General features: G+C 32.9%; 2 protein-coding genes across 2 annotated transcripts in view; one reads left to right on the plus strand and one right to left on the minus strand.

Moving 5' to 3' along the window:
- The window catches only part of LOC114335033 (prominin-1), an 89,686-nt gene extending 78,597 nt beyond the window's left edge, over positions 1-11,089 (plus strand). Inside the window, exons 13-15 of the mRNA XM_028285193.2 lie at positions 5,436-5,522; positions 6,009-6,101; positions 10,895-11,089. Coding sequence (XP_028140994.2) covers positions 5,436-5,522; positions 6,009-6,101; positions 10,895-10,931 — 217 coding nt within the window. The 3' untranslated portion in view covers positions 10,932-11,089. The remainder of the gene's footprint in view (positions 1-5,435; positions 5,523-6,008; positions 6,102-10,894) is intronic.
- A 2,233-nt stretch (positions 11,090-13,322) lies between these two features.
- The window catches only part of LOC114335068 (sodium-independent sulfate anion transporter-like), an 82,881-nt gene continuing 68,928 nt past the window's right edge, over positions 13,323-27,275 (minus strand). The window contains exons 5-9 of the mRNA XM_028285225.2: positions 24,441-24,661; positions 23,942-24,296; positions 21,159-21,461; positions 16,771-16,916; positions 13,323-13,867 (exon numbers count right to left, since the gene is read on the minus strand). Coding sequence (XP_028141026.2) covers positions 13,508-13,867; positions 16,771-16,916; positions 21,159-21,461; positions 23,942-24,296; positions 24,441-24,661 — 1,385 coding nt within the window. The 3' untranslated portion in view covers positions 13,323-13,507. The remainder of the gene's footprint in view (positions 13,868-16,770; positions 16,917-21,158; positions 21,462-23,941; positions 24,297-24,440; positions 24,662-27,275) is intronic.

Raw genomic sequence — 27,275 nt, forward strand, 5'->3', positions numbered from 1 at the left:
GATGTTAAAGGTTTCGTGACAAGGCTTTGAGCTGTCATCCCTTTATTGTGACTATATTTTCCATTAGAAAAATAAAACGCAATACTTGTAAAACAATTCCTTCTGACTGTGCAAAAATACCAACCAACTCCATTGTTCTAAGTGCTGATGACCCAAGTAACGCTTCATTTCTTTTTTATTATTGGTGTGTATAGAATATGGAAATTGATGCGACTTTGGCGGCTGTCAAGGTCGTTATAACGATTGGCAGTTTGTAAAATTATCAACATTTTGATTTATAAAACATCCTATGTCATTTTTGAAGCTTCCGTTACTGTCTTTTTCAATTCTATTAGTTCAGAAAACATATTTATCCCCTGTTTTGTACATATGTGTTTGAAATTAAAAACATTTGAACTGCAAATATTTAAATTTATATTTTTTTAAATTCTCGGAGGGGGCCATGGCCCCCATGGCCCCCTCCCTGGATCCGCCCTTGGTCAGGCTAATAAAAATGGAATCAACGAATCGACAATTTCAATGTATATTATAATATACATGCGCTAATATTTAATCTCGATTTTAAATACGCGTTTCCGGATCATATGGGATTGAGCCACAATTATTGGTGATTGGATCAAAATCGAACAGGCCAGAAGCACATTTACAAGAGGCTCCTCTGCTGTCGGAACTTAAACCTTGAGTTAAAAATACGATTGTTAAGGTGCTATGTGCTATCCGTATTATACTACGGGATGGAAGCGTGGACACTGAAGAAAATTGACGTGAGGAGACTGGAGGCATTCGAGATGTGGATGTATCGAAGAATAGTGAAGATCTCATGAGTAGAGAGAATAACCAACGTAGAGATAATGAAATGTATGCATAAGGAACGAGAAGTATGTCTAACAATTAAGAAAAAAAAAATTGAGATATACGGGACATGTGATGAGACGAGATAAATACCTATACAGAGTGAGTTTTATGTATGGAAACACTCAATTATCTCGAAAACGGCTTGCAAGATTTCTATAGATTTTGGTAGCTAGGGGTTTTCTAATGCGTTCGATATTATAGTGCTAATTACATTGTTGTCAGATCTTCTGTTTTTCTGCAAATCTAATGAACTTTCTTATTTCAAATGGAACACCCTATATATTTTTTGTGTTTTAAAGTCCTTAAGAAATGCTGATTATTTTTCATGTTATATTCCCTATACCCCTATACCTAAATGCGATAATTTCGGAGTTATTGCTACATTTATTTTTAATTTCTTTTTAAGTAAATTTAAACAAATTATAAAAATCAATTTTCTCGGCCCAGGTAGATATTGTTTTAGGTTGTTTGGATCATTGGGAACAGAAAAGGTCTTTTGTAATTTTTATCTTAAGTTAATCGTTTTCGAGTAATCAACAATTTAAAACTGAAAAAAATCGAATAATGACGATTTTTAAGGTTCTAAAACACAAGTAAAAAATATAATTTTTGAAATTATAAAGTACCTAAATTCAAGCCCAATTCTTCTTCTGATAGCTTGCCATAAGATTTTTTGTCTCTTTTTATTCTAAAACACTGATTTTTTATTTTTAATGAAGTGCATATGAGAGGACGGGCGATCGGGCTGCATTAACATTTAAAATTACAATGTTTTAAAATGAAACAATCTTAAATTACTTATCGTTATCTGATAAAATAAGGCTTGAGGTTAAATTTGGGTACATCGCACTTTCAAAAATAAAATTGTTTATTTGTGTTCTTGAACCTTGAAAATCGTCATTATTCGATTTTTTTCAGTTTTAAATTGTTTATAACTCGGAAACGATTAATTTTAGAAAAAAATTATAAAAGGTCTTTTTTGTTCCCCATGATCCAAACAACTTAAATAGTGCAGTCACTGAAGGTGGATATGAGCTATTACCTCCGATTTCGTTGAACCTTCATCGATTTGCATGAAAATTGGTGAGTGGTTCGAGGATATCTCAAGGAACAAAGGTGACATGGTGCTAACTTGCGCTTTTACCCTGGGGGTGGATGCCACCCCTCCTCGGGGGTGAAAATTATTTTATTAAAAATAACCCCACAATTCGATAAAGGGACAAATTATAAGCAAAATTTGTTATATAAAGTTATTAAAATAAATCAAAACTTTTTGAATTATTAAAGATCAAAGATTTTAATTTTTCGTGAAAAAAATGCATGTTTTTAACCGATTTTTCATAAATAACTCAAAAACTATAAGTTTTTACAAAAAAGTTACTATTATCAAAATTAAGGCTAATAAAAAATCAAATAAACTCCTTACTAGAAAAACCTTTCAATGTTAACTAAAAGTGAGTTATAGGTAATTGAATGTATATTTCTTTCGTCGAGTACACACATCTAAGTATTCAAGCTTAAATACCGGGAAAATGATGCATTTTATAACATAAACTTATTAAACATTTGTCAAATTTCATAGAAATATCTATCAAATAAGCCCTCGAACAAGTTGATAGCATTAAAATTTATTCACAATATTCACAAATGTTATTGTTTTTTTTGTAAATAACTCCGTTAATTTTTAAGATATCAGGTTCACCTAAAAACTAGTGAAAAGTTGATTCAAAGAGCTATTAAAAAACGTCGAATTTAGTCTTTTAAACCTCTTACTTTTTTAAAAATAAAAGGTTAAATGGCCCCGGTTACATGGTTCCCGCAGCAAAATTTAAATTTTAAACGTTTCTATCTCGGTTATTTTTTACTATACGGAAATAGTAAAATGGGTAAAGTATTTGGAACAGAAAAAACTAAAATTTAGTTATATATTATTTTTTATATATATTGATCATTTTTGGAGTTATTATCAAAAGAAAATGAAAAGTACGATAATTTTAAAAATTCTGATTTTTTAAATTATATTTTTTTTTCAAAAATATGCATTCTAAACCGGTCAAAATTTTTGACATCATTAAATATATTAACCTAAGGAAATTTTTGGGAGGATTACTACAAATTTTAATTTTTGTGGAAATGGCGTATGTTTTATTTTTCACTTTTTCCTAAAAAAATCAAAAGGGTTCTCTTATTTTCATCATAATTTGCTTAATTTTGATGCTATAAACTTCTACTGGAGCTCATTTGATAGGTAATCCGAAGTACTTTGACAAGTGTTAAACAAGTATATTCTATCAAATGCATCGTTTTCCCGTTATGTAAGCTTGAATACTTAGATTTAAGTACTCGTCGAAAAAAATATACATTCATTTACCCATAACTCACTTTGAAATAACATCAGTTTAGTTCTTTAAGTGGGGAGTGTATTAAATTTTCTATTATCTTTAATTTTGATAATAATAACTTTTTTACAAAAGCTTATAGTTTTTGAGTAATACGTGAAAAACAGCTTTAAAACATGCATTTTTTTTACGAAAAAATAAAATCTTTGATATTTAATAACTCAAAAAGTATTGGTTTATGTTAATAACTTTATATAACAAATTTTGCTTAAAAGTTGCCCCTCTATCGATTTCTGGTATTATTTTTAATAAAAAAATTTCACCCCCGAGAAGGGGTGGCATCCACCCCCAGGGTAAAAGCGCAAGTTGGCATCATGTCACCTTTGTTCCTTGAAGTATCTTCTAACTACTCACCAATTTTCATGAAAATCGATGGAGGTTCAACGAAATCGGAGGTAAAAACCTTCAGTGACTCCACTAAAAATAGTGTTTACCCGGGTCAAAAAAATTGATTTTTATAATTTGTTTAATTTTTTTTTAAATAAATGTAGCAATAACTCCGAAATTATGGTATTTAGGTATAGGGAATATAACATGAAAAATTATCAGTATTTCTTAGGGACTTCAAAACACAAAAAATATACAGGGTGTTCTAATTGAAATAAGAAAGTTCATTAGATTTCCAGAAAAACGGAAAATATGACAACGATGTAATTAGCACTATAATATCGGCCGCATTAGAAAAGTCATACCTACCAAAATCTATAAAAATCGTGTAAGCCGTTTTTGAGATAATTGAGTGTTTCCATACATAAAACTCACTGTGTATACTCCAGGTCATTATGCAAGGAAAAATTCGGGGAAAAGTATCCATAGGAAAAAGACGTAACTCATGGCTGAAGAAACTTAGGAAATTGTAGTAACAACGAATTATTAGAGACGCGGTCTTAAAAGAAAAATCGCTCTGATGATTGCCAATATTCGAAGCGGAGACGGCACTTAGAGAAGAAGATTGGTCTAACGAAAATCACATTTTTATTTAACTAATGTTTGAGGACATAAAATAAAACAAAGCAAAGAAAATAAAACTGCAAAAATAACCAGAAGAATGAGAATGACTTGGATAGCAGTAGGTAAACTAAGATCGAGTCCTTCCTTTCACGACTTATAGAATGACACTTACTAACCAATCTCTCAATAGACTTTAAACAACTCAAAGGGCTATTGAGAGACTTATGATAAATGTTTTAAAAACAAAAGATGTAGATCTTTGAAATACATTCAGTGATCAAAAGATCCAAAGTTACTGGTTTGGACGACCACTCGTACGAATACAAACAAATGAAATAGAGAATGCGGAAAAAATCTCCTTACGAATCGGGCTGGGAAAAATTTTTTGAATAGAATCAAAGATCCAAACACCAGTTCTTAGAAATGTGTTTCGTCCTCTTCAACCTCTCTGGGCTCATCAGTGAAGATGAGAGGTTGAATATCTTCAGATTCTAATCAAAAAACAACATTCGAGACCTAGACATAGCAGGAGCGCAAATCTACGTCCAATCTGACAATGACCGTCTCAAGTTTTAATTCCCTAATTACTACTTAAACTAAAATGCATGTTTTAAAGACAAAAGATGTAGATCTTTGAAACACACTCAGTGATCAAAAGATCCAAAGTTACTGGTTTGGACGACCACTCGTTCGAATACAAACAAATGAAATAGAGATAATTATAATATAATTATAAATTATAATCTCTATTTCATTTATGATAAATGTTATCTTAAGAGATCATATGAGAAATGAAGATCTAAGAAAAAGAACCAAAGTAAAAGATGTTATCGAAGCTATCGCAAAATCTAAATGGAAATGGCCAGGACATGTGGCAAGAGAAACCGAAGAGAAGGGATCAAAGAGAATTATACAATGGCGACCAAGAGCATATAAACGAAGCATAGGAAGACCTCACAAAAGGTGGATTGATAAGACTAAAGATAAGGCAGAAATAAGCTGGCATCAGATAGCTTAACGCAGGCGAATATTGAAAACACAAGGGGATGCCTAAGTCCAAGACAGGACCAGAAGAGGCTGTTAAAGAACAAGAAGAAGAGTGTTTGACGTTTCGATTTCCACTCCGGAAATCGTTCTCAAAGAATACTTTTCTAAAAATTCTAGGAATATTGTATCTAGATTTATTAGGTTATCTATGTCTCTTTAATATTTTTATTACTTATTTTATAGGGAACCTCAACATCGAGGCAAAAAGAACAAAAAAGACAACTTCAATGATTATTACAACATGCCACCGAGAAACCACGAAAACCCGTTGTAAGTAATATATCCATGTAATACATGTGTCTGATCAATTTAAGGAGAAAGGCGCAAAATGTCGCCTGTCAAAATTTTCAATGTGTTTTAAGTGTATTCATTTTTTCGAATCCCGAGAAAACTAATAAGTATTTTTGAAAAATTTAAACGCAGAATGAAAGATTATGTTATTACCGAGGGCCGAAAGTCCCTTAGAATGAATAAAAAGTCTCTTGTGAATGAAATATTTGCAATTAAAAATCACACTTAATTTTCTCTTTTATTTTCACCCCTGTAACTTATTAAAATAAACATTATAGAAGTTTTCAGGGACTTTCTGCCCTCAGTAATCATGTAATCCTTCATTCTGCGTTTAAATTTTTCAAAAATATTTATTAGCTTTCTCAGGATTCGAAAAAAATGAAAACATTTAAAACACATTGAAAATGTTGACAGGCGACATTTTGTGCCTATGCCCTTAAACACATCCAGTTTATCCTTTTATAGAGGTAAAAGTCATAACGATGACAATCACAATTACTACAATTCCAGCGCACCAAACGATAACAGGAATTCGAGGTATTATGATATGGCTCCTAAGTAAGTACACACACTCTTCTAAGGCGTTTATATCATTCATATGCCATCATCATCAACAGCCATTTCATCCATCGTCGGGTGTCAGCACACCCCTGAGGTTTGTCCATTTATTTCTGCTCGCTGTTTTTGGCATCCATTCGTGGCCAGCTGAAAGTGGTCCAGATGAAATACCAAGTGAATTGCTAAAACTGGTCAATGAAAAAACTATAGATCTTTTAGCCCAACTTTTAACACAATCTATTCCACAGGAATCATTCCACATGAAATGCTGACATCAACATTTATTTTTTACCAAAGAAAGTAAATCGTCGCCTTAGTACTATAACTTGATAACTTCAAAATTGACGTTTTTAAGATAACTAGTTCACAAGATGTATCTTATTTGCCTCCATATTGTGTAAAAACTTGATAACTCGCTCCAAACAGGTTAAATATTTATTTATTATTGACGAAAGTTGATAAAACTCAATTGACCCTAATATTCAGTGCTAAAACTTGACAAGATAAGTTATCAAGTTATTGTTTAATCGAAATAATCGTGAATATGACATACACTGAATGCTACAACTAGCTAACTCTAGTTATTTAGTTGTAGCATGTGTTTTTCTGAAAACATTGAGCTTACCACTTAATTGTTATCTGTTTATTCGGTTCATGTTAATGCAAAAATTCGAGAATTGTTAGCAGATCTGGCAACCCCCGTGGCAGAGGGCTAATTTTCACCAAAATAATGCTTAAAATATTAGTTTTGTTAAAAAGTTCACTTAGATGCAGCTTGGCACGACATGCGATATTACCAAATGTTAACATTATGGTAGTGCTAAAGTTGATAACTTTAATTTTTCATGTTATTTTCCATATTGGAAAGCAAATTTGCACCGCATTCCTAAATAGATCAGTAGCCAAAAAGTTAAGGAACAGTATTTTAGAGCTGCAGAGTGAATTCTGTATTTACCAACATCATGGTAGTAGCACAAATATCTTTAAACCCATTTATGCTTTTTCTCATGAGGATCTTTCAGTGCGTCACAGGTTTTCGATTTTTTTCTAACGCATTAAATTGTATGTGACAGAAAAAAACGCATGTCGGTGATTACATTTCGTCGGTGACATTTATAACATTTATTCTAGTTGTCAATAGATCGCGCTATAATTGAAAAACATTTTTTTTACGAATTATACAGGGTGTAGCAAAAATAGAGGTCATAAATTAAATCACATATTCTGGGACCAAAAATAGTTCGATTGAGCCTAACTTACCTTAGTACAAATATGCAGACAAAAAAAGTTACAGCCCTTTGAAGTTACACGATAAAAATCGATTTATTCCGATATATCGAAAACTATTAGAGATTTTTTAATGAAAATGGACACGTGGTATTCTTATCGCAGGTAAAACATTTTAAAAATAAATTATAGTTAAATTTGTGCACCCCATAAAAATTTAATGGGGGTTTTGTTCCCTTAAACCCCCCAAACTTTTTTGTACATTCCAATTAAATTATTATTGTAGTACCCTCAGTTAAACACAATATTTTTAAAACTTTTTTGCCTCTTAATATTTTTTCGATAAACCAGTTTTAATCGAGATGCGGCTTCTTTTTTAATATGTTTACATAAAAATTTTATGGGGTTCTGTGCCTTTAAACCCCCCCCCCCCCAATGTTTGTGTACGTTCCAATTAAACTATTATTGCGGTACCATTAGTTAAACAGGATGTTTTTAAAACTTTTTTGACTCTTAGTATTTTTCCGATGAGGCACCTTTTATCGAGATGTGGCTTCTATTCTAATATGGTTCAAAATATACCTCAAACTGTAATTTATAAAAAAATTTTTATATTATTACCAGGTCTCTACAATCGTACTTAACCATATACAAATATGTGAATCAAAATATCTCGATAAAAACTGACTTTTCGAAAAAGTACTAAGAGGCAAAATAGTTTTAAAAACATTGTGTTTAACTAACGGTACCGCAATAATAATTTAATTGGAACGTACAAAAAAGTTTGGGGGGGTTTAAGGGAACAAAACCCCATAAAATTTTTATGGGGTGCACAAATTTAACTATAATTTATTTTTAAAATGTTTCTGCCATAAGAATACCACGTGTCCATTTTCATTAAAAACTCTCTAATATTTTTCGATATATCGGAAAAAATCGATTTTTATCTTGTAACTTCAAAGGGCTGTAACTTTTTTTGTATGCTCATTTGGACTAAGGTAAGTTAGGTTCAATCGAACTACTTTTGGTCCCAGAATATGTGATTTAATTTATGACCTGTGTTTTTTTACACCCTGTATAATATATCTACGAATATAATCTGTACAATTTATAAGACTATACAAATCAAAGAAAATACCATTTTATTAATGCAATAAACACAATTGATTTGTTTTTATGCCAAATTGCAAATAAAATGTGACAACTGTCAGATTTAACTAAAATGTCATATTAGAAAAAATGTTATAAATGTATATTATCACGGACTTACCTTTTTATCTATCATTTGTGACGCACTGAAAAATGCTCATGAAAAGAAGCATATCTCAGAACTACTAATTTCGAGTTATAAAGTTATAGTATTAAGGCGACGAAATGCTAAAGAATGTAGTGATTATCGAATGATCAGTCTAATGTTACATACCTTAAAAACCCTGCTAAAAATGATCCATAATAGAATACACGCTATGCTGGAGATGAATATTAGTGATTCCCAGTTTGGATTTAGGAATGGAGTGAGCACAAGAGAGGCACTATTTTCGTTTAATGTGCTGACCCAAAGACACTCTGATGTTAATCGAGATCTTTATGTATGCTTTATTTATAGACTACAACCAAGCATTCTGTAAGGTAAAACATGACCGACTTATAGAAGTACTCAAAAACAAGAATCTGGATATAAGGGATGTAACATTGATATCAAATTTATACTATAGCCAACGATCAAATGTCAAAATTGTAACAGAAGTGTCAGAAGAAATGGAGATAAAGAGAGGGGCCAGGCAAGGTTACATTCTGTTGCCGTTATTGTTTAATATTTATTCTGAAGAAATCATACAAGAAGCTTTGGTAAACGAGACAGTCGGCATAAAAGTGAATGGAAGTTTAATTAATAACATTAGCCATGCCGATGATACAGTCATAATAGCCGACAACGTGGAAGACTTAGAAAGAATAATGAACAAAATAGTAAAACATAGTGGAGAACACGTACTGTCTAACATCAAAAAACCAAATTTATGAAAATTAGCAATAACAATACAAACGAAATATTAACAGTAGGCGGCCAGCATATTAAGAGAGTAAAAAAATATACTTATTTGGGAACGATGACAGAAAATAACGATTATACTGCAGAAATAAGAGTGAGAATTGAAAAAAAAAAAGAATGTGTGTGTACTTTGTAGGCACGTAAGAAGTTATACTTCTATTATCTGATATCTTAAAAATAAATATACTTTAAACAGTTTGTTTTAATTTTTTTTAAACACCAAACTAATTTTGTGCTTACCGCTTTCAAAAAAATAAAAAAAAGTATAGGATTGCACTGGATTCGAACTCAAGACCTCTCGATCTCTGGCCGAATGCTATACCAAATACGGTACGACGACTGTGTCTGTATCGGTTCGGACGTACCTAATGACAATTCACGGTAACAAACAGACTAGATTAAAGTATAATAAATATACAATAAAATGTTTTAATAATACTCATCTTACTCCTGAGGAAGACAAATCCAAAGACACAAAAATTATAATAAATATATTTACTAAAAACACTAATATATTCTTTTCACGCCTTTTCTTGCAATGATATATTTATACATAACTAGAAAGATTTAGCAAATAAACGCGGTACTGTCTGTGTGCGCATGCGCGTAGTATTATAAAATTTTACTCTCAATCGCGCCTAGAGAAGTATAACTTCAAAAAACATGCCAACTTCGTGAAACTGAAAAAAAATTATGTTGAAATAAATATTTATATTGAAATGTAGATATTTAGAAGAGTGTTAAGGATTTAATGGGTATATATACCCTATATGTTATAGAGTCACGAACATAGAAGTGTTAAGGAGAATAGGCAGAGAGAGGAAAAGGAAAACACAATATAAGAAAGGAAATTGCAATATCTCGGACATGTGATGAAAGGCGAAATATACAACATCTTGAGACTCATAATTCAAGGAAAAATAGAGGGTAGGAGACGCATTTCCTGGTCGAAGAACCTGAAAAAATGGTTTGGTTGCAGCTCAAGGCAACTGTTCAGAGCAGCTGGTTCGAAGGTCAGAATAGCCATGATGATTGCCAACCTATTGCGCAAATATGGCACTTAAAGAAGAAGATTATCTCTTGTAATTCTTATATGTTGTCTGCTATGATAGCTGTATTATCGGCATAACGTATTATGCAAGGCAAAATTTATGGAAAGAAAAATGTGGAAAGGCACATTAAAAATTTGAGGGAATGGTTTGAATGCAGTAGTGCACATAGCCATGATGATTTTCAACCTTTTCGATAGAAGATGGAACTTGAAGAAGAAGGCAGATCATTCATAATTTTTATTTCAGAATTTTTTGAAAACGATTGCGTGATTGTAAATCGAAACATCACAGTTAATGTAAAATGTAGTTCTCATTACAATCAATTGCCATTTAATTCATGATATATCTAGATTAAACATGGCACAAGAAAACAGTCCCTTTACAGTTCAGAAACAATTCCAAATCAGAACCTTTCTCTTCCTTTCTTTTTCTCCAATTCTGTCTAATTCCTTTTAATATTGTAGGTTTAATAGACAACATGAAGCTTCGACGCGATTCTAAACAAAGTTACTTTTTTTAAGTGAAAAAAGTGAAGATAACATTGGAACAAATACCGAAACGTAGTATTATCAATATGAAAGTATGAAATTATACGTAAACAAAGTATTATATTATATTTTAATATTAGTATATGGTCGTAATAAAGCTTTTATAATTTATGTGTTTTATATTTTAGAGCAATTTAGTAGAGTTTTTGTAGGAACAGTGACGAATTTGACGTACTTACTGGAGTCAGACAGGGATGTGTGCTTTCTCCCTTTCTTTTTAAAATATCTATAGATTATGCTCTCTCCAAACTAGACTCCGACACAAGAGGGATACAATGGATGTTAACCACACGCCTAAGCGATCTAGAATACGCCGACAAATATCTTCCTATTAGGACAAAGGTTTCAAGATGTGGCTGGCCAATTGGAAACACTTTTCACTGAAGCCAATAAAATAGGTTTGAAAATCAATATTAGTAAAACCAAATCCATGAGAATAAATGCAAGACGCTATTTACGATCGACAACATACAGATTGAAAATGTGGAAAACTTTACGTATCTTGGAAGAGACATTAACAGAAAACGGAGGTACAGAAGACGATATCTGTCTGAGGATAGGAAAAGCTCAACAAGCATTCAGCATTCTTAACCCTGTTTGAAGGTCTGGCGAGTATAATACAAGGAAAAAGATCCGAATATGCCAGTAAAATGTCATGTCTGTTCTACTCTACGGATGTGAAACCTGGAAAGTGACGAAAACCCTTACAGACAAACTGCAGGTCTTTGTTAACGGCATTAAAAAATGCCTACAAAGAATTGTTCGTATTTTCTGGCCAAACATTATCAGAAAAGAAGATCTACTACACCTGATCCAACAAAAAAGGGTAGAAAATGAAAAAAAGTTGAGAAAGTGGGGTTGAATCGGCCACGCACTCCGAAAAAATAGTTCCAGTATTGCAAAGACTGCCCTAGAGTGAAATCCCCAATGAAAAAGAAGAAGGTCGTCCAGCACAAACTTTGAGAAAATCCATCATGGACGAGATAAGAGGTAAAAGGAAGTTTTCGAATGAGGTGAAGGCCTTATGGCTGAATTTAAGAATATTATATAATATATAACGCAACCAGTTTTAAAAGAATATAGTTTTCTTTATTAACATTTTACTAACTCACAGATCAAGCTTAATATAAGTTACAACTAATATTTTACAGATTTTATAAATAAAAAAAAGTGTGTACAAACTGCTCTTTAAGCTCTTTAATGAAGGATGGTAACAAAGATGGTAAAAAAATATGGTTACTTGACGTGATCTATACATTTTTTCATATAGGGTGTCCCAAAAGTAGTGGAACGGTCGAATATTTCCCGAACTAAACATCGGATCAAAAAACTGAAAAATACGTGTTCAATCATTTTTAAAAATCTATCCAATGACACCAAACACCAACCCCCACTACACCCCCTGGAGGTGGGGTGGGGGTAACTTTAAAATCTCAAATGAAAACCCCTAGTTTTTCTTGCATATTTGGATTCGTTACGTAAAAGTAAGCAACTTTTATTCAAGACATTTTTTCGAACTGTGGATAGATGGCGCTATAATTGGGAAAAACGATTTATCCTGATACCATACGTAAATTATAGAAACGGTCTAATATCTCGAGAAATACACTTCCAAATGAGAAACCAAAAAACAGGTTTTTAATATTTTTCGAAAACCTATCGATAAACACCAAAAATGACCTTCCAACCCACCCCCTGGAGACGGGGTGGGGGTAAATTTAAAATCTTAAATAGCAACCCCACTTTTTATTGCAGATTCGAATTTGTCATGAAAAATTAAGCAACATTTATTCGAAACATTTTTTAAAATTGCTGATAGATGGCGCTAATAAATCGTATTTTTCCCATTAAAGCGCCATCTATCAACAATTCTAAAAAATGTTTCGAATAAATGTTGCTTAATTTTTCATGACGAATCCGAATCTGTAATAAAAATGGGGGTTGCTATTTAACATTTTAAAGTTACCCCCCACCCCAAGTCCAGGGGGGTGGGTTGGAGGGTCATGTTTAGTGTTATTCGATAGGTTTTCGAAAAGTATTAAAAACCTTTTTTTGGTTTCTCATTTGGAAGTGTATTTCTCGAGATATTAGACCGTTTCTATAATTTACCTATGGTATCAGGATAAATCGTTTTTCTCAATTATAGCGCCATCTATCCACAGTTCGAAAAAATGTCTTGAATAAAAGTTGCTTACTTTTACTTAACGAATCCAAATCTGCAAGAAAAACTAGGGGTTTCCATTTGAGATTTTAAAGTTACCCCCCACCCCACCTCCAGGGGGTGTAGTGGGGGTTGGTGTTTGGTGTCATTGGATAGATTTTTGAAAATTATTGAACACGTATTTTTCAGTTTTTTGATCCGATGTTTAGTTCGCGAAATATTCGACCGTTCCACTACTTTTGGGACACCCTTTATAATTGAAAGTATTAACTATTATATTGTATGAGAATAAACCACAATTTTAGTTGTTAGTTACCAGAGAACGATTTCTAATGTATAATATAGATAGATAACATGATTATTGTTTTTTATACATTTTCTCCTTTGATATTCTCTCCTTTAACGTACTTCAGCAACAAATCATCGAGTTCGTTGCCGTTGTAAAATACCACGAAGCCTTTCGGAGAGAGCCCTTCAAATACCGAACACACCGACGGTTTGAGGTTAAAAAAGAAGATGATTTGGTCCCTGGCGGCGAAGTCGGAAGTTAGCGTTTCAATCACTGTGGCTGCGGTAAAATCTGCGCCGTAGATGTGCGAGCAATCGATGACCACGGGAATCCCTTGACGAACCCCGTATTTGGTTACAATATGGCGGACATAGTCAGCCGAAGGGAAGATCAGACATCGGTCCGGGGTTAGAAGCAGGTATTCTACGCCTCCAGTAGTCTGCAAGAAGAAAAAATTTTTTTAGTCAAAATCTTATGAGTCACGCGAAACGACAAAATATAAATAACGTATGTATAGAACTATTTCATGGACTCTCTCTCGTATGCGTTACAGCCCAAGTCGGGCTCTGTCTCCTCCAGCATCCGCCCAGTGGCGGCCCGTGAGGTAGTGCCATAGAGCCATGGCACTACCTTGCTAACTGTGCAGAAACATATTTTTTATCTTAAAAACATTTTAATGCCTGTTTATTTTTTTTGTGAATATTTCTCTTTATTTTTATAAATTATATCAAATCTGGCAACTGTGTAGCGCAATGCAAATCTACCGACTCTGGCCACCCACAGCTGACCGGATAAAGGATGAAAATCATAAAAATCCCAGTGCCGAACGGCATAGTGGCTCGTGAGAAAAGAGAAAGATTGTATGAGCATCCTGTGTAAGTGACAGAGAGAGAGAGAGCGGTATTGCACTTTTAACATACGTTTAAATTGGAGTCTCCGTGCCAGGCTCGAAATCTCGAAAAGGAAGTTAGTGGATCTTAAGATACAATGTTTTAGATCTACATATTTCTAGTTTCTTTACGCGTTCGCTTGACGCTATTGTGTTTATTGTCTACTACTGTATTGTATATTTGTGTTTATACTCTACTATATTTTTTAATTTGTAATTATTAGTTAGTGCGTTGTGATCGTGGGTGTCGTAGGTATAAAAATAATATTTTGATTATTTTCTACGTTTAATTTATTTATTGACAATGAATCAAATTAGTATATTAAAAAACTCTTTTGGTGGTTTTTCGTTAGAAAAAAAACTACAAATTAAAGAACTCGGTCGGCCTTTACCCGATTTAAAAATTGAAAAACAAAGTGGAAATGGACAAAAACTTCGCTGTCGTAAGTTTAATAAAATTATTTATGATAAAAATAGCTGGTTGTGTGGTTGCGAACAAACTAATAAACTCTTCTGTTTTGTATGCGTTTTGTTTGGAGGTGACGAGACTTGGTCAAACAAAGGCACCGATGATCTTGTACATATATGGGAGAAATTGAAATCCCATGAAAAATCTAAAGTGCACATGAATAACGTTTTTAGCTTTTTAATGCTTGGTAAGTTAAATATAAAAACCCAATTAAATTCAGCTTATCGTGATACCTACTCTAATTAAACATAATGAACAGGTAGATAAGAATCGATATATTTTTTTTTATTTATATTTTATATCCTTTTTGACCATATCGTAAAACCGCCACAAAAATTTAGGCAGCTGCCCGGATTCTGGCACTACCCTCCTAAAGTTATACGAGCCGCCACTGCATCCGCCTACAAATATTTCTATCCCTGGCTGCTCTCTTCCAGTTTGTTGTCCTCAAAGTGAGTAATCTCATCAGAAAAATGGTAAATCTGGCAACGTTATAAAAATCAAATTCCATATTGCAGAATAAGAGTATCCCGGTTTTTGTATAATTGGGACCATCCATTTAAAAGATCATTAGGCGTTTTCCGATTTTTAATCCACTCCGTATAGGTAATAACTTCTTCTTCTTTAAGTGCAGTCTCCTAATCGGAGGTTGGATATCATCATCACTATCTTTACTCTATCCACCGCTGCTCTAAAGAGTTCTATAGAACTGCATTTAAACCAGTCCCTTAAATTCTTCAACTATGACACTCTCCTTCTCCTTCCTATACTCCTGCTTCTTATATTTCCCTTTATTATCAGTCTTAGAATTTCATATCGCTGTCCCATCATTACGTCTCCCAGATATTGTAACTTTTTTTATTTTTATTGTGTTCGTTTTTTTCTGTGTCCATGCTATTCTAAGCATCCTTCTGTAACACCACATTTTAAATGACTGTAGCTTATTTTATGTGTTCTTGCTTCAATGTCCAGCTTTCAAGACCATGTTGCAGTATCGAAACATCTCAAAGCTCTTACTCTCAGTTCTAATGTAAGATCTTTATTGCAGATAATTGTTTTCATTTTCACAAACGCATTTCTAGCTATTTCTAGTTTGGTCCTTATTTCTGTTGTTTGATCATTTTTGTCTGAAATCCAGGTTTCTAGGTATTTGTATTTATCAACCCTTTCTATCGGTACATTTCCCAAATGTATGCTTGTTTGTATGTTTGTTTTCTTAGTTATTATCATGTATTTGGTCTTTTTTATATTCATTTTTAATCCATATTCTTCACAGAAACTGTTTTGAAATTTTAGTTTTTCATCATAGCTTGCCATAATTACGGTGTCATCTGCATTTCTTGTAGTTACTTTGAGATAGTAATGCTTCTTCAAAAATGTCTTCACTATATGCATTAAAGAGTAATGGAGGCGTAATACATCCCTGCTTAACTCCTCTCCTGATTTCAATACTTATCGCGGTGTGCAAGTACTTGGAGGGGATACGAGAAACGATGGTGCGCGAATAGCGGAGAAATATTGCAACTTTCTTAAATAATTCATATTGCCAATTGAAATTGTCAAATTGACGTATATTTCATACCTATTGTCATTGAAAAAGAAAAATTATATATTGCTCCACAATATTGATATAGTATGAAATTATTATATAAAGGTAAATATAATTAATTGTATTTTGCTTGCAGTACTGCATTTTAATAATTAATTTTATTTACTACATACAATTGTTTACGTTTTAATAGCATAACCTGAATCTTATTTTTTCTCCTTATTATTTTTTTGGACTATGGCCTTGATAATTATCCAGTAACCAGGACCAATATAATTGGCCAATATAATTAAAAGTGCGAAAAATGTTGCTGAGCTTAGAAATCAGGTGTCCCTTTGCCGAACTTGCACGGTCCCAATATGTCTGAAGATATAGATATAGAAACTAATATGATAGTATAAAAAAATAATAAAGAGATACACAGAATATACTCACACTTAATTTTTCCACGAATATTTTTGGTCTTGCCGCATGGTACAATATCAGCAGCAAATTGATACCGATTCCCACCAGTATACCAATTTCCAAATGAAGCACCAAGCAGGCAATGAAAGTAACGATGAAAATGATGAAACAGCTTTCTGTAAAATACAAAAAACATTATATTTTAATTATATTATATTGAAAAGTCTATACTTCTAAAAAATGAAATATGTTGTAATTTTTCTACTACATAAAAAGGAGATGAATCTGACTTAGGAAGATATCGACCCGTTAGCTTTCTTTTTCAAGTACATTGTCCGTTCCAAAAGTTGACAATTAACTTGGCTGTTCTAACTTTGTTTTCGGCAGCTCTGAATAGTTTGGCAAATGATAATCCGAACCATTGCCTCAGTTTTTGGAGCCACAAGTCTCGCCTCCTCCCTGGACGCCTTCTGCTCTCTATTTTGCCATGGATCATTAGGCGAAGGACTCTATATTTACCGTGCCTCATAATGTGATTCAAGTATTTCAAATTTTTTCTCTCTCGCAACAAAATATGAATAATATTTGAGAAGTCGGATTTTGAGGGGTAGAGTGAGGCCGTTAGAGGTAAGAATTTGCTCTATGCTATTGAACGACCGAGTTGCATATTGTGTGGAGAGAGGTTGCAGATTGAAATAGAGCTAGTCACATGGCAAGGATGAAGGATGAGAGATGGACTCGCAAATTAACCAACTGGAGAGGAAAAAGAGATAAACGAAACAGAGGAAGATCACCTACACGATGGCAAGATGAGCTGTGAAAGATAACGAAAAATTGGATCCATACTGCACAAAACAGAAAGGTTCAAAAAGTAGCCCAATAGCGCCTATAGTACGTTTTTTAAAGTTAAAATATTGCAAAACCTCGAAATTTTAAAGAACCGATTAGATTGACATGAAATTTGGAATACACATAGCCAACAGGTAAAAAAAAGTGATATTGTGCCGATGTGTGCTTTTGCCCTAGGGGCGAGTTTCACCTTTTGGAGGTGAAAAATATATGTTCGGAATAAGGCCGGAAATGGATAAAATGACTAATTTTAAGCAATTTTTGTTCTATAAAGTTTTTCACTAAGTTAATACTTTTCGAGTTATTTGCGAGTGAATATGTTAATTTTTCTACAAAATAACCACGTTTTCAGATGGTTTTTCGCAAATAAACTCAAAAAGTAAGTATTTGGTCAAAAAAAATTCTTTTCAAAAATATAGCACGTAAAAAAGTGAAAACATGGTGTATAACCAGAGTTATAGCTAATGAAAAAATAGGTTCATATTCGTCAAATTCCAAATCGAATATTTTAACGTGCCATAACCAAAAAACGGAGCACTTTTTTGGGGAAAACTCATTTTAACTTTTTTAAACTGTTTAAAAAATGTTTATTTTTGTTTAAAAAAAATTTTTAGTATCAAAAATAAACAAGTTACGCTCAAAATAAAGTTGGTCCCTTATTTTTGGTAAGAAATTGGGAAAATCGCCCCCTAATTAGCATTATAAGTGAACTAAATTGTTACCACTTCACAAGTTTTTTACTCGCGTATGTATTGATCATATGATCTGTAGGTTTCATCGGTTCAAAGTCCTTATTTTTGAAAGAGCTATAGTTAAAACGGCTTGAACGAGTCACTTATCACGAGTGTATACAAATTTAGACATACCGAATCTTAAGAGGAAACAGTAGCGATCAACAGGTAGCCAAAACGCGTTCCAAAATTGCGGCTATAATTTTGAATATTTTTTCGAGATATTTGGCACACGTATTCGTAATATAATAAAGAATGGCGGTACAGAGCCCAATTTGAAAAATATATTAATATGTGGAAATTACTCTGTAATTAAATACAATATTAATAAAACGAGCCATTAAGAAGAACAAAAAAATACACTTTCTTCAAATAAACTTTTTTATCCGATGCCTCGATTTTGTGTCATTTTGGAACTACTAATGAAATAAAAAATTTTAGTAGTTCCAAAATGACACAAAATCTAGGCATCGGATAAAAAAGTTTATTTGAAGAAAGTGTATTTTTTTGTTCTTCTTAATGGCGGTACAGGCTCGCTTTTTTAATATTGTATTAAATTACAGAGTAATTTCCACATATTAATATATTTTTCAAATTTGGCTCTGTACCGCCATTCTTTATTATATTACGAATAAGTGTGCCAAATATCTCGAAAAAATATTCAAAATTATAGCCGCAATCTTGGAACGCGTTTTGGCAACCTGTTGATCGCTACTGTATCACCTTAACCAATTTTTGTCTTACAGGAAAACAAAAAAATACAAAATATTTACAAAAGTAAAGTCGACTTTTTTATTGCTTAAGATTTTTGGTATCTCTAACAATTTTTAAGTTATTTTAAAAAAAGCATTTTTTTCAAAATTAAAATTTTTTAAAAATTTTACTTTAAAACCAAATTTTTTCAAAAATAAGCACTTTGAATTGATGAAACTTACAGATTATATTATAAACACAACATAAGTAAAGTAACTTGTGAAGCGGTAACGATTAATTTCATTTAAGTTGCTAATTGGGTGGTAATATTCCTGATTTTTTTGCCAAGATAAAAGGGACCTACTTTAATCGATGGAAACATCTTTCTTTTTGCTGATGATACCAGTATCACTTGGAGCAACTCAAATATTGCAACTCTTCATGCTACTATAACTTCTGATCTACTTACAATAAAAACCTGGTCTGACTCAAATTTACTCTCGTTTAACGTAGATAAAACAGTAGCATTGTCTTACAAAGGAGCTCTTCAACCCTTACCTCTAAATAACAGCCAGATCAGTACCGTTGATTCTGTAAAATTTCTTGGCATTTTTTTAGACAGCAACCTTAAATGGTCCCTCCATATCGATTTGTTACGGAAGAAACTCTCTTCAGCCTGCTATGCTATAAGATCTGTTTCGAATGAACTCAATTTAGCATCTTCCAAAATAACATATTTTTCTTTGTTCGAGTCACATCTTCGTTATGGTCTTCCTTTTTGGGGTTCTGGTACAGCTGCCCAATTCGATGTTATTTTCAAATTACAAAAAAGAGCTATAAGATATCTGTTTGGCCTCAGAAGAACAACACACTGCAGAAGTTACTTCAAAGATCACGGAATTTTAACCCTTCCATCTTTGTATATTTTAGAAACTGTTTGCTTAATTCGTAAACATCTACATGTCTTTCCACCAAGACCTAATCATCACTACTTCACGAGAAATTCTACGTTTGACGTCTATTTGCCGACCCCGTCCTCGGAGTTAGTAAAGAAATCGATATTATATTCCGCAAAAAAAATGTACAACCATCTCCCCCTACAACTAAAATCTGCACCATCTTTTCCCAAATTCCGTAAACTGACAAAAGCCTACCTGTCTGAAAGACCATATTATTCAGTAGAAGATTATTTTAGTCAATAACTAAGAAATTACAGTACCCTTTGCACAAGTAGTATTTTTATTATTTTTTTATCTATATTTGGGTGTCATATGCAGCAGCTTAACTTTTTAACTTTTAAACCTTTTTTATTAATTATTAGGTAGACTATGAATTTGCAATTTATTTAAATTTTTGCAATTGATTATTTCTGTTTTAACTTCGATTTATTTATTTATTTTATTTAACTTATTGACGATTTATGTAATTTTAGTAAATTGGATTGTTACTGTTTTGTTTTTTTTACTATTTATAAGCCTTGTCGATAAAATTGTAAAATTTTTCATGGCAATAAAGCATATTTCTATTCTATTCTATTCTATTTATTTTGAGCGTTACTTGCTTACATTTGATGCTACAATTTATTTTATAAAAACAGAAATAAAGCTTTTTTTTTAACACTTTAAAAAAGTTGTAATGTGTTTTCCCCAAGAATGCTTAATTATTTGGATATTTCACATTGAATTATTATATTTGTAATTTTTCGAATATGAACCTATTTTTCATTAGCTATAACTCTGCTTTTGCTCGGTATAGAGACCTAATATATACACCGTTTTTTTCACTTTTTTATAGGCTATAGTTTTGCTAAGAATATTGTTTTCGACAAAATGCTTACGTTTTGAGTTATTTGCAGAAAGACCGTCTAAAATCGTGGTTATTTTGTTAAAAAATGAACATATTCACTTGCAAATAACTCGAAAAGTATTGATTTGGTTAAAAAACTCTATAGAAGAAAAGCCACCCCAGTGCAAAAGCACACATCGGCACCATATCACTTTTTTTTTTCGTTGACATCTTAGCTATGCGTGTGCCAAATTCCATGTCAATCCAAGAGGTTATTTAAACTTTATAACAAAAACCGTGAAAGAATGTACTACTAGTCAGATTTTATTTATTTTAATGAAAACATAATATTCAACTCACTTTTTGATCTCCACATGGGCTTTACAACTTTCACTTCAATCATAAAGATAGTAGCGGCTATGATGACAGCACCAAGCACTGCATTCGGGATATAGTAGAAATATTCTGTGCAAAACAACAAAGCTACAATCACAAGAATCCCAGTGTACAATCCTCCAAGAGGAGTGCGTACGCCACTGGCATTATTGACAGCACTGCGCCCCAAAGCACCAGTTCCTGGATAGCCCTGGACGAAGGAGTTGCCGATGTTACAGAAACCGAGTGCTATCAGCTCTTGGGTGGCATCTACGGGCTTTCCGTTTGCTGAAACAAAAAACGAAAACTATAGGACACTAATATTATACATTTTCTTCTTCTGCTGCCTATTCGTTACGAATGTTGGCAATTATTTTGGCAATGATAATCTTATTAGCTGCTGCTTTGAAAAACCCTGCAGTGGATGTCGCAACCCAGGTCCTCAAGTTCCCGAGCCGAGATATTTTTCTTCTTCCGACGCCTCTTTTTTGTTTTATTCCTTGTGATGTGGCCGAAATATTCTAATTTTCTTCTTTCACCGTGCACATTATTATAATATACATACAGACTGTCTATGATTTAAATTAGATATGCACCCTATAAATGGCAACACTGCACTAAGCTTTGCAGGAGACGTAAACTAAACATTAGCAAAAGTGTATTAATTGTATTAGTTGCGGACTGCGACAAGTATGTATAAATTTTACCGGCAAAATACAAATGGCTATTTCGTTTAGTATTTGAGTATTCCTAGACGATCTTTGCTTACATAATCGCTTAAATTATTCACTAATTTAATTAATAGGATTATTTTCCCACTAACTATATGTATTTAGTGATAAAAATTCAGAAAATAAAGAAGATAGCATGGTGATAAACCCATTGAAACAACACACTACAAAGGCGTTGATAACCTATCCAGCTATCTGGACATAGTAGTTACCAAAAATCCAACAGTAGGTACAAACAGAAATACAGCAGTTAGACGAAGGAACAGGAAACCAAAATCCCATACTACTAGTGGTAGGAACATGGGAACTGGAACGCCCAACAACAAGGAAGAAGAAGAAAACACATTGGAGAAACTTCCAATAGTGAGCAAAGAAATTGGAACATCCCACAATATAAAATCCACCACATCTAGAAGAAAGAGTCCTAGAGTTTGAGAATATTATAAAAGAAGCTATAAGTAACATTACAAAGAGGGCGAACACATGATCCATAGGATTTAGGGAAATAAACCCAGAAATAAGAAAAATGATACGGGAAAATAGCCAGAGCTTTCTTCCAATAGGAAGAGAGCCAGAAGAATAAGAATCCAGGAACACAGAAACAGGGCAAACTGACTAAATCTACAAGTCCAACAGGAACTAATAAAATACAGGAGCCAAAATGGGACAAGCATGTAAAAGAAATAGAAGAACGAGGACAGAACATCAAAGATATGAAAACGTAATCATATACTACGTGAACAAAAAAAAGCAGAGGTGATGAGGAGGACTCTTGAGAGATAGTCTACATTAAATAATCACAGATATGAAGATATTGACTTTATCGGAGAAATCGAAGAACCACAAACAGAAATGCATGACGACCAAGAGGGCATAATCACCCCAACATTCTCAAGGAAAATAATCGAAATAAGCTCTCCAAAAAAGCACCTGGCCCGGACAAAATAATAAACAGGGCTCTAAAGTATATTCCAATAAAAGCTATAGTTTATTTAACAAATATTACAAACAATGCAATATACAATATAATACAGGCTTTTCCCAAATCGATGGTAATACACTTAAAAAAAGACATTTCCAACAAGGTGGAAGTAGGGCTGAAGATTAATGAAGAGAAGACGAAATATATGTGTAAAAATAGAACGATAGATAGGACAAAATGTGACGGTCAACACCTTCAATTTCAAAGAGTACAAAGTTTCAAGTATCTATGGGCCATAATCACAGCTGACAACGAGGTTACTGAAGAAATAAAAGACAGAATCCAATCGGCAAATCGCTGTTTGTTCGCACTGGATAAGCTTATAAAATCAAAAAATCTTACAAGAAGTTCAAAGATCAAAATCTATAAATCCATAGTCAGACCTGTACTAACATATGGATGCGAAACGTGGACTATTACCAAAGCAAACGAAGAAAAGTTCAGACGTTTTGAACGAAAAATACTTCGAACAATTTTCGAACCTCATCACGACATCACCACAATTCAGTATAGGATCAGAACCAATATCGACAATGATGCTAATATTGTCCAAGAAATTAAATCACAGCGACTAAGATGGGCAGACCACGTGCACATACTTCATAACGAGAGACATTTAAGACTGTTATGGAAGGCTATTCCTACAGACAAAAGACCACTCGGACGTCCCAGAATGCGATGGAGAGAAACATCCAAGCATATCTCCGGAAAATGAACATTCCATGACCCATAGTTGATGGAAGTCCAAACAAATTGGAACAAAGTTGTACAGTCAGCCATGACCCGTCCAGGGTTGTAGCGCTACGTAATGATGATGATGGTAAGAAGCCCATGTGATAATGATTCACAAACCAGGAAAAAACAGCATTTTATTGTTTGGTTTATTAGCAAATTTCCAGCAGCCAGAAAAACATTAGAAAGAGTCGTACAAACCAGACTTCAAACAGAGCTGGATTCAAAGATAAACAATATACAGGAAAAGGAAAAAACTAAAAGAGAAGGAAATGCACAAAGAAAGTTTCTAAAGTTCTGCTTTGAATATTCTAAGTACTCACCAAAAGCTTTACAAATGGCTATATTCTCTAGCAATCCTACCAACGGTACAATAATTATACCACTTCCCAAATTGGACAGCATTTCCATGAAGGTGTATTCTTGCACTACCGTTCCATTGACTTCTTTGGTGTATCCAAATGATGGTGGTTGGAATCTAGGCAATCCTTGTGGCACCTCTCCGATGACCAAAAATGGAGGTTCTCCTATGGAGCAGTATACGTAACCTATAAATGCACAGATGATCACCAGAATGGCATTACGACCGGTGCCAATGATCCACGTGATGTTGTTAAATAATTTTTGGAATGCTGCCGGCTTTTGTTCGTCAGATCCAAGCTTTTTGGTACCGATTGACTAGAAAAGAAGATAATCTTAATTGCCGCTTTCAAAAAATATTTAAAGTAACTAGCCTTCATCATTTTAATATTCTACTTTTACAAATTTTCATTTGTCGATCAGTTTTTGCACCATCGGTCAAATGCCTGATATATTACTTACCTTCATCAGCAGCAGCAAAATAATACATGTTATGCCCATTACAGTGTCCCACAATCTGGTGTTGGGTAGTTCCTGCAAAATGTTGTACCACGATTCCACAAAGGTGCCACTTTTTGGATTGATTCCTAGAATATCTTTCACCTGGGAGGTTATGATTATCAGAGCTACAGCAGAGGTGAATCCTGACGATACTGGACCAGATACGAAGTTTATGATAAAACCTGAAAAACAATGTGTTTTAGTCCGATTGAGTTAATGAAGAATGGATGAACAGAGAATAAAATTGTCGATTGATAATCGTTAATGAAACTTGTATCCATTACTATCACCAGAGAATTGAATGAACGCATGGCAGAGGACTGAAGCCGGCAAAAGCGATCAATGGGTCGGAAATGTCATGGCCACTGTATTTTGGGATTGCAAAGGCATAATTTTAATTAATTGAAAAAGACTGTACGACTTGTACAAACTTCTAAGTATGTCAAACCGACAAACAGGTGTATGTTCTCAAGAAAATTGATAGTGTGTAAAAAATCTATTATTAAAATTAGCTAAATACTTTCAGCACGTCACGTGCCATCATCAGAGGTTCGTCCTATAGGTATAAATCTTTCACAGAAGAGTAATTGCCAAACAACATATTAAAATGTATAGATACTGGTCTAAGCCTCAGATCTCGGGTGTAGAAACCCTTTACAATTAATAAAATCACATCTAAATTCTTTTTTATTTTTAAAAAGACAATATGGCTGCGCTACACCATTGTAAGTTCAAGTGAACAGCTGTGGACTAGAACTAACAATGGTGTAGCGCAGCCATATTGTCTTTTTAAAAATAAAAAAGAATTTAAATGTGATTTTATTAATTGTAAAGGGTTTTTACACCCGAGATCTGAGGCTTAGCCCAGTATCTATACATTTTATTATGTTGTTTGGCAATTACTCTTCTATGAAAGATTTATACCTACAGGACGAACCTCTGATGATGTGATGTGCTGAAAGTTAATTTTAATAGAAAAAAGTAAAAAAGTAAAAATATACTTTAAACAGTTTATTTATATTTTATTTAAATATTAAACTAATTTATACTTACTACTTCTCAAACAGTTTTATTAAAACAGTGCCAAAAGTTAAAATAATAAAAGAATAAAACACACACAAACACATTGAAAAATGCCACAAATGATTTCTGAACAATAATTGTCGGAAAGAATTTTAACTAAATACGTATTTTCGTATTTTCTGAAAATAAAATTATATAATAAATATACTTACAATCATAAACTGTATAAAAAAAAATAAAAAAATAAAAGTTTCTATTGGCGTTCGAACCCGCTTATCAGCGCAGTTAGTATTGAAATTCATTGACCTTAAAACGTTTACACACGGAGACCATGCGTCAGCATGTGCGAAGATAGATCAACTAACTAAACGGATTAAACTTTTTACAGTTCTTAACTAAATCAAATTATTTTGACTTTGAATTGAAATGATTTAGAATTGAAAAAATATTAAAATACAACAAAACATAGAGTAAGAAAACAATATATTAGGTGAATATCGATAGAAATTTTGATGGTAATCAAATTATGTAAATCAAAGCATTACATACTATATATTTTGGTAGGTTCAAATAGGTAGGTACCTATGAAATTATTTATTAGGATACTGGAACATTTACAATTATTACGTACCTGTCGCCTGTCGCTTTTAAAAACTAAACTTACTTGCATAGAAATCGGCCCACCTAAAAATTTGGTCATTTTTGAAGTCTCGTATTTCCTAAACCTCTTGGCCGATTTAAGTAATTTTTTTAACATGTTATAGCCTTATTCTTCAACAATATTGCTGTAATAATATTATTGCTAAATAGGTAAGTGTTATTTTATACCGGGTGTAACAATGATAGTGTGTTTTTTCCTCAAAGTTCGGAACACCCTGTGGAATATTCTAGCCTATATAAAATATTGAAATTAAAACTCAACTGTAGCCTTAGGCTTTCTTAACATTTTGCTTTTTGATTCATTCGCTTATGTTGGATAATAAAAAAGTTAGGTATTTTAACAACTAGCAACGTTCTTCATCAATACAGGGTGTTTCAAAAGAAGTGCGACAAACTTAAAGGGTAAATTCTGCATGAAAAATAATGACCGTTTTATTTATAAACATATGTTCGCAAATGCTTCGTTTTCGAGATACGGGATGTTGAATTTTTTTTACAAACTGACGATTTATTTACTGCTCTAAAACCGGTTGAGATATGCAAATGAAATTTGGTGGGTTTTAAGAGGTAGTTATTGCGCATATTTGACATACAATTAAGAATTTTATATTCACCATTGGCGTCCATACGGGTCATATTACCCGGTTATATTACCCGTATGCACGCCAATGGTGAATATACAATTCTTAACTGTATGCCAAAAAATGCGCAATAATTACCTATTAAAACCTACCCAATTTCATTTGTATATCTCGTGCGGTTTTAGAGCAATAAATAAATCATCAGATTGTACGAACAAATTCAACATCCCGTATTTATGAAACGAAGCATTTGTGAACATATGATTCTAAAGCTAACGATCATTATTTTTTCATGCAGAATTACCCCTTAAAGTTTGTCGCACTTATTTAGAAATACCCTGTATTGATGAAGAACGTTTTCTAGTTGTTAAAATACCTAACTTTTTATTATCCAACATAAGCGAATGAATCAAAAAGAAAAATGTTAAGAAAGCCTAAGGCTACAGTAAAGTTTTAATTTCAATAATTTATATACGCAAGAATATTCCACAGGGTGTTCCGAACTTTGAGGAAAAAACACACTATCATTGTT

Source organism: Diabrotica virgifera, chromosome 1 (assembly GCF_917563875.1).
Source record: "Diabrotica virgifera virgifera chromosome 1, PGI_DIABVI_V3a".
Taxonomy (NCBI): Eukaryota; Metazoa; Arthropoda; class Insecta; order Coleoptera; family Chrysomelidae; genus Diabrotica; species Diabrotica virgifera.